The sequence below is a fragment of the Alligator sinensis genome, unplaced genomic scaffold (genome assembly GCF_000455745.1).
Source record: "Alligator sinensis unplaced genomic scaffold, ASM45574v1 scaffold421_1, whole genome shotgun sequence".
Lineage (NCBI taxonomy): Eukaryota > Metazoa > Chordata > Crocodylia > Alligatoridae > Alligator > Alligator sinensis.
Window position 1 is genome coordinate 609088 of NW_005841871.1, and position 8890 is coordinate 617977.

General features: G+C 44.9%; 1 protein-coding gene across 2 annotated transcripts in view; it reads right to left on the reverse strand.

Annotated features, from left to right (window-relative positions):
• Positions 1-1286, reverse strand: part of TRMT44 (tRNA methyltransferase 44 homolog) — a 26058-nt gene extending 24772 nt beyond the window's left edge. The window contains exon 1 of one of the 2 annotated variants that reach the window (XM_025195398.1): positions 1189-1286. In XM_025195398.1, the coding sequence (XP_025051183.1) occupies positions 1189-1195 (7 nt within the window). In that variant the 5' untranslated portion in view covers positions 1196-1286. The remainder of the gene's footprint in view (positions 1-1188) is intronic. The other variant, XM_025195403.1, reaches the window with a different exon arrangement.
• Positions 1287-8890: the final 7604 nt, after the last annotated feature.

The following is an 8890-nucleotide window of genomic DNA, read 5'->3' on the forward strand; positions in this document are numbered from 1 at the left end:
ACTCTTTCCTGCCTATGCAGGGGGTCGGACTCAATGATCTATTGAGGTCCCTTCCGACCCTAACATCTATGAATCTATTCTGCCCACTGCCAAATGGGGCCCTGCACTGCCTCCCTCAACCCCTTGTCAAAGGATTAGGCTCTGCATTGCCAGATTGGGGCCCTGCACCACCTCCTTGGGCCATGCACTGCCAGATCCCCTGCTGCCAAATTTTCAGACCCCTGGGCCAGATGGCATTTCTCCACAGGTTGAATCTGGCCCTCATGTTGGGGCTTGAGTACCCCTGATATTTATAATTTGGCTATAGCCCCACAGGAAAGTAGGGTTGGAAGGGGCCTCATGAGGTCAATCAAGGAAACAGAGACAGATCTGGCTGGAAACAGAGAGCAGAGCAACCGATTGGGCAAGGAGAAGACAGTAGAGCAACAGATTGGGCAGGGAGCAGAGAGAAAGAGCAACACAGCAACAGGTCAGACAGGGGAAAGGGATTGGAGTTTCACTTGGGGAGGGCATGAGGATTACTTAGCAGCACACCTGACAAAAAGACCCCCACTGACATATGAAATCCACTTGGTTTCCAATACTCATGACTTTATCATCCCATGATCTAGCTGGTAGCTACGACCCCACAAGCACTTGACTTTCTCATACAACTAAACTTTAGAAGATACTCTCTTTGGCCAGATTATATGGGTTTTTTTTAAATCTGAAATCAGATGAAGCGATTCAGAGTCCTATTTCATGAAAACTGGAACAGGTATATTCTACAATTTTTTTAACAGTAATTATTAAACACTATTATTGAGGAATACTAAATATCTGCTAATTCAACTAAGACTACACTATAAATACACAAAGAAAGAATGTATTCAGTTTAAAAAGATTATTCTCATAAAGGAGTAGAGTGAAACTCCCATTGACCTCAACGATGTAAGATGAAGCACAATAAAGAACTGGATAAGCAGAATACACTCAAGACAGATCTTTGAGAACAATATGCTAATAATACTATGTTAAAGATTAATTTAGATATGAAAACACTGACCTAGGACAATCAGTGAACATCTATCCCATGAATATAGGTGTAGGGTTAAGCTTTATAGTATGCAAACTATAATTCAGACCTGTAATACCAGAGGATAGTCAAATCTCAAGCTAGTGTAAGTGTTAGCTTCCACTGGCACTTACCATTCATTATCTTTTATGTGTTTAAGTCGAATTTGATAAATGTTGCATTTTTTCAGCTGGTATTTCCCGTCATCACTTTCTTCCAATGGTAAAAATGTCACAGTTCCATTTAAAACATCTGAAAAGATTGGTAAATGGTAAAATGTTATTTAAGATGTAGAGACAGGATCTCATACCAAACTTCTACCCTTGTTATGTAAAGCTACTGAAGTGGTACACAATTTGCAGTATCTAGCATGCTGCTAGAAGATGTTTTACACAATTTCTAACCCCAATCCTACAAATTCTTAGGCATGTGATTAACCTGGCTGATGACAGCATCCTGAGGGATAGCCAGCACAGGTTTGTTGCAGATAGGTCTTGCTTGACCAATCTTATTTCCTTTTACAACCAGGTGACCTATCACCTGGACAAGGGAGAAGAGATTGAGGTCATATATCTTGACTTTAAAAAAGCCTTCGATCCGGTATCCCATGATCACCTCTTAGCAAAACTGGCCAACTGCAGCCTCGGCTTCACCACGATCCACTGGCTGAGGAATTGGCACCTTGGTCGGACCCAGAGGGTGGTGGTCAATGGAAGTCAATCGTCATGGTGCACTGTGACCAGTGAGGTCCCTCAAGGCTCTGTCCTTGGGCCAACACTATTCAACATCTTCATTAATGATGTGGGCATTGGTATCAGAAGTGGACTGACCAAGTTCACCGATGACACCAAACTTTGGGGTAAAGCGTCCTCACCTGAGGACAGGAGGGTGATCCAGGCTGACCCTGACAGGCACAGGAAATGGGCGGACGAGAACCTGATGGTGTTTAACACTGAAAAATGCAAGGTTCTCCACCTTGGGAAGAAAAACCCACAGCATGCTTATTGGCTTGGCAGTGCTACGCTGGCTAGCACTACAGACGAAAAGTACTTGGGGGTCATGACTGACCACAAGATGAACATGAGCCTTCAATGTGATGCTGCTGCTAGTAAAGCGAGCAAAACGCTGGCTTGCATCCATAGATGCTTCTCAAGCAAATCCCAGGACATCATTCTCCTGTTGTACTCTGTAGCTGGAGTACTGCATCCAGTTTTGGGCTCCACAATTCAAATAGGATGTGAAAAAGGTTGAGAGAGTCCAGAGAAGAGCCACGTGCATGATCAGAGGTCAGGAAAACAGACCTTATGATGAAAGGCTGAGAGCTATGGGACTCTTCAGCCTAGAAAAGTGCAGGCTCAATGTGATCTGGTGGCCGCCTATAAGTTTATCAGGGGTGCTCACCAGGATCTGGGGGAACGTCTGTTCACCAGAGCGCCCCAAGGGATGACAAGGTCAAATGGTCACAAACTCCTCCATGACCGTTTCAGGCTGGACATAAGAAAGAACTTCTTTACTGTCCAAGCCCCCAAGGTTTGGAATAGACTGCCGCCGGAGGTGGTTCAAGCACCTACTTTGAACATCTTCAAGAAACATTTGGATGTTTATCTTGCTGGGATCCTATGACCCCTTCCAATTTCCTGTCCCTGGGGTAGGAGGCTGGACTCGATGATCTTCCGAGGTCCCTTCCAGCCCTAATGTCTGAAATCTATGAAAAAAACCCTTAACACATGATTACTCCCATTGAAGTCAATCCTTCATAATAGGGGTGCACCAATAAATAAATCTTATCCGATACTGATAGCCAATGATTAACTAACAGTATCGGCTGATGCTGGTCCAATAACCTATATTTAGTAATGGTGCAAGGCATTTTAAACTACTGGCATAAATAAATCTTTTTTTGTTTTGCATTTAACCACACACATACACACACGCCTCCTGCCTGCTTTGGCCCTCGATGAGGAAGGTGGTGACTGCCTTATTCCTACACAAGTCACCCCTTCGCCCACAGCTCCTATCCACAACCCTGTTCCTGCACCCTCTGTGCTGCGTAAATTGAGGTAAAGAAGGAACAGGCCTGTGCTGAACACCACTGCACAATCCAAGACACCTTCCAAGTCCACAAAACATCTGGTTCAGTCCAGTTGCAAAAGTTTCAGTGAAACAAAGACATTTAAAAAAAACTAACAGGAGATCACTTATTAGAATATTAGAAGCAGCCATTTATAAAATTGGGTAAAGGCTGGAGGAAAATAAGGAGAACTCAGCAAATTCAAGAAGACTTGCTGCTAATCTACATGCTATCCTCCCCCCACCTCTTGACTCTCCCCAGTGGGTATAGGTGAGAATCCATATTGTGCTGTGATGGGTGAAAATAATGGGTGAAATAGGCAGATTTTCTTTTTACAGTTTCACTTCTACAGTAGTACTAAGTGCAATGAGTAATACTAAATGAGCAGGGGCCCAAGGGGTGACTAAATGAGCAGTACTGTACTGACTGCATTGACTTCTTTTGTTCAGGAGGATCCATCCTCAACATACAGGATTCTGACTATCCATCTTCAACACCATCAACACTGTCTACAATTACAAAGTTATCTGCTAATGATACCCATGTTTCAGTAAAATGCATGTCACATAGTATATCACCTGTAGCAAAAAAACCCAAAATCTCCATCATCCAGAAACAACCACAGATATGTTTGTAATAAGAATCAGCAGATTAAGCAAGAGGTAACTGATGAAAAAATTGCTTGGTTTGTTTATGCAACAAACACTCCTTTCCATATGGCTGAGACCACACATTTCATTGACATGGTTCAGTCACTTGAACCAGGATACGGTCCAGCCAACAGAGCAGATATAGAAGCAGATAATTGCTGGATAAAGTGTATGAGAAAGAAATTGAACAGCGTGCAAAGAGTCTAGAGGGGAAAACTGTTAACCCGAGTCTTGATGGGTGGAGCAATATCCACAATGATCCAGCAATATGTGCTTTTGACAACAGAAGAAGGGACTGTCTCTCTTACAGAAACAACTGATACATCAGAACATGCACACAGCAGAATACTTGCAAGTAGCAGCAGTAAATGTATAACAAACTGTGAAAACAAATCAAATGTCTAGTACACAGCTGTCAGAGAGAATGCTGCAAATGTATCAAAAAATTATAAGAAATCTAGAAGAAAATGAAGAAAGCCCCAAACTAATGGCAGCGCTCATTTGATGCACCTCTTAGCCAAAGACTTCAGTGCTTCAGAAATAAAGGCTACTGTTGTTGAAATTGCAAAATACACCCAGAACAATTACTTTGCAGCAGCTGCTCTGAAGAAAGCAGGAGGAACCAACCTAACTCCCCAACAAGACATGTGATGGAACTCAGTAGTGGACTGTTTTGAGCAACTTATTGAGAACGGGCCTAATCTGATCGCAATTTGTGAACAGAGTCATGACAAAACTGACCTGTCATAGCCAAAGTTCTCAAAGTTGAGCTAAAGAGAAACGTAGAATGTATGCTGACTATCCTGACGGCTATTTCCGTAGCCTTATACAAAGTGCAGGGAAATCATTGTTTTATTGCTGATGCTGTTGAAATTTGGAAGACCGTGAAAAAAAAAAATGCAGTGACAGAGTTAAATTACAAGCATTAAAAAAAATGAATGTATCAAGCACTATCTCTAGCTCCTTTTCTTGCCAATATTCTCAATACTTGGTACCAGGTTAATCTTTAACTGCTGAAGAAGAGGAGTTGGCTATAAAATGGGCATCATTCCTCCAAAATACCAACTATAATAAATTACAGGGCTAAAGCTGAACCATTCAAGAAATATATGTTTGCTGATGAGGTTTTAAAGAAAGTCACCCCAGTGAACTGGCAGAAGTCTCTTAAGCACCTGGATCTATCAGAGACTACTGAAGTGACAATCCAGCTTTTAACAGCACTATCTTCTTCTGCAGGTGTAGAAAGAATATTATCTTCCTTTGGACTAATTTATTCTAAATTGAGAAACCGCTTGGGAACTGATAAAGCAGGAAAGCTCCTCTTCCTGTTTATTCATAGACTGGAAAAGAAAGCTGAAGACCGAATGTGCTGCATAAACCAGTATTTTAAGTCTCTCATGTTGACCTGGCTGAAATAATCTATTTAACTTTTTTTTTAAAAAACACATTTCACATTTATAACTAAAATAGTTAACAATTCAAAAATGCATATATTTGCTTTGTTAAAATAATTATACGCTTGTTGTTGAAGAAAAATATCCAAAATACGTAAGCTTGTTGTTTTAGTTAAATAAAACAATTTAAGCATCTCTTGTTTTTTGGTGATCGTTAATGTTGTCCTTCTCTTACTACAGCATGGCAAAAATATTCCCCAAATATCCGAGATTAATCTAGTGAAGTGGAGATAGTTCACCTCCCAATGACTTCACAAGTACCAGTTTCATTTAGCTTTGGTAAATAAAATAACCAAATGATGATTCATTACATAATTAATGAATTTATTAATGAATAGTTAATTCCTACATAACTTAAAAGTGTTCTACCTTCAAATTTCCTGTCAATGAAAAAAACAAAAAAACAAAAGGGAAAAAAACATAACCTGCATCATACAAGATAATTCTCACATGCTACTGATCTTACAAATCCTAATATATTCCATAAGCCTTTTAATGTCACCTATAAAATGCTTAGTGAGTACCATATGTTATTGCTATAAACCAATTATTACTGATGCTCCTGAGGTACACAGGCTTGTTAGTTGGTAAATAAGAATAACTAGTCTAGTGGTGCTCAACTGCTCACTTGCAGACCAGATCCAGCTCACACAGTTGTATCATGTGGTCCGTGGGGCTCCCTATGGGTCCAGGAATTTTGCAGTGAAGCAGCAGGAGCAGCATTAATTCCTCCCACACTCTCAGCAATAAGGGTGCACCGAAAGAGATTTTTTGGGTTGATACCGATGGCTGATTTTTAACAAGCCATATCGGCCAATACTGATCCGATTGCCAATATGTGGCCTGGCACCTTGGAGAGCAGTGTCCAGTTGGTAAATCTGTTCTGGGGGAAGGGATGAGGGGGAAGGAAAAGGGTGTAGGGGGGCAGATGGAGGCTGCTGTGGTGAGGGAGGGAGTGAGTGAGGCCAGAGCAGGAGTAGGTGCAGAGGCAGGTGCTACCCAGCCAGGGCAGGATGGGGCTCAGGGAGAGGGGGAGCTCCTGCAGCTGCATGCACCCCGGGAAGGCATGGGGGCATGTGCCTCCCAGATCTGTGCGTAGGGTGAGGGCAGGCTGCTTCTCAGGGCTGGAGCCGGTGCTGGGCTCTTCCCGGGAGGGGGGCTCAGTCAGGCTGAGCTCGGGGAGGGCAGCAGTAGCGCTGGGAGGGGCTACAGCAAATTTTGGGGTGGCTTCAGCGCCCCCATAGCTCGCCTCCCAGTGCTGCTGCCTGCCTTGGGCACAGCCCAGCCTCCTCCCGCCCCCTGCTAGGACAGCCTGGCCCCAGCCCACATGTATCAGGGCACTTCTGCTCAGCAATTGACTGCTACCACCGTCTTGCCGCCAAAGTTCTGAACCTGTGGGGACATGGCCAGATTGTGCCAGTTTGCACTCACTCCACTGTCAGATCCAGTGCACAGGGTCACACCAGTGTACCGGACCAAACCCCCATGGGATCCAACCTGTGGGCTGACCTTGTACCACACATCCAGCCCATAGGGCCTCAGAGGTACACCAGTAACCCTAGGCAATGTTTAACTATGGTCTTCCTTCTCTACACTCTTCTGACTGTAGCAGTACAGAATAATCAACAAAAGTTACTTTGTCAACATCCACTTGTAAATATTTTCTATCAACTTTCATGAAGGCAAAACATGCCAACAAAATAATGACATTACAAGGCTCCAGATCAGGCACGCTGTGGCCAAGGTAGAGTATTCAAGACCTACTCCTTCACTCCTCATTCAATCCAACTTGCCTAAAGACGGCAATGGGAATCCTAAGTGAGATAGGAATGCCTGATCTATAGATCTGGTCACCATAACTTTGATTACCTTAGTTCATCTTTAACCAATCTCCTATCAGATCCCATTATAAGCTTATTTCAAGCTAGATTTTCCAAAATAATCTCTTCTTTTTTTTTTTACTCCTAAAACAAAAGTCTACCAAGCTAATCCATGAGACTAGTAGTTCACAGGGGAAGTTTTCAGACAGACAGACATGGGGCAGCTGATTAATTAATAAAAACGTGAAATGGTCGATATCCTTTCCCCATCCACCCAAGCCATTGTTTAAACTGCAAATTACACTTTAAATGGATTTCAATAAGTTACTGAGCAAGAAACCATTCCAAAGTAGCCATTCCCAAATCTATGTGAATAGCTTAGATAAGGGTTGTTGGTTGTAGCTGTGTTGGTCTAAGGACAGAGGCAGGCTAGTTTCTTTGGGTAAATGTGACATCTTTTATTAGACCAACTAAATAGTTGGAAAAAATGTTCCTTGCAAGCTTTCTGGCATAAGCACCCTTCTTCCCTATGCCCAAAGAAGGATTTTTTTTTGCCCATTATTTTGCAAAGAACATTTTTTCCAACTCTTTAGTTGGTCTAATAAAATATATCACATTTACTCAAGGGACCTAGCGTAGATAAGTTAACTTATTTGCTTATTTCAAATCTGTCCATCAATATAACCCATAGTCATTCATAGCCACGTGTATTTCTGTCCCTCGACAGCATACAGGAAAGTGTTACCCTGCCTGTCTGACCACTGCTCCTGTTCTCTGGCCTGGGATCAGCCCAGAGAAGAGCAGCAGCCAGGTGACAAGGGGAAAGACAGGTGGGCAGCCACAAGCAAGGGGGAGGGAACCTGAAGGGAACTGAGGAAAAAGCTTGGAATGGAGCGGGGGGGGAATGGAGGGAAGATATTACCTTTCAGTCCTCCAGGAACTCGCCTGCCTGGATGCGCAACTGCTTCGAACTGGAGGTAATGCTAACACCTGCCATTTAAGTGGCTCATGCAGACCTGTGTGACCAGGCCAGGTTCACATTTGAAAAGCAGTTGATGGGACTGTGAAGGGGGAACTCCCTGACGAGGAGCAGTGGAGGGAGGACAGTGCTGCGGGTGGACAAAGCGAAGGGAGAAGTCTTTCTAGCTTGCTCCTGCAGCCATGAACGTGTGTCCCCAGAGGCTGGGGGGACATGGCGACTGCCCGCAGGCAATGGCAGCAGTGTCAGTGGCATGGCAGCAGCGAGCGGGGACTGCCTGCAGGCAGCTGTGGCAATGTCGGCAGCAAGAGCGGGGACCATGCACAGGTGGCCGTGGCGGGGTGGCGCGCCCTTGTCTACTTGTTTGGTGGTGGCGAGCGGGGACCATGTGCAGCCGCGTCGCCAACAAAGGGTGAGCACCAACGCCGGCGAAAGCGGGGGGCCACCTGCCAATCTCATGGGAGGGGGGGGCATGTGCCTCCCTGTGCCCCACCTTATGTGTCGCCTATGCCTGCAGCCATACAGCAAACTCGGGGGCATCCAAACCCCAAGTCTCCAGGCTTGAGCCTGCACGCAGGACGCCCGCCAAAGGATCTGGAAGCCAGGGAGGATGCTTGCCAGGCGGTAGCAGATCCTGAATGACTCGCGGGTTTGGGATCGAGGTGGGCGTTGACAGAGACAACTTCCCTCATTAAAACAAAATAAATAGAAAAGGGCGGCGGGAGGGAAGGGCGGCAGAGCTGCAGCAGGGAGCGCCAAGCAGCCCCCCGGGGCCCCGCTCACCTTTGAGCACGAGCTCGGTGCGGGGCGCGGCGCGGGCCTTGGGCAGCAGGGTGCGGAGCGCGGCGGGCCGGGCCGGGCC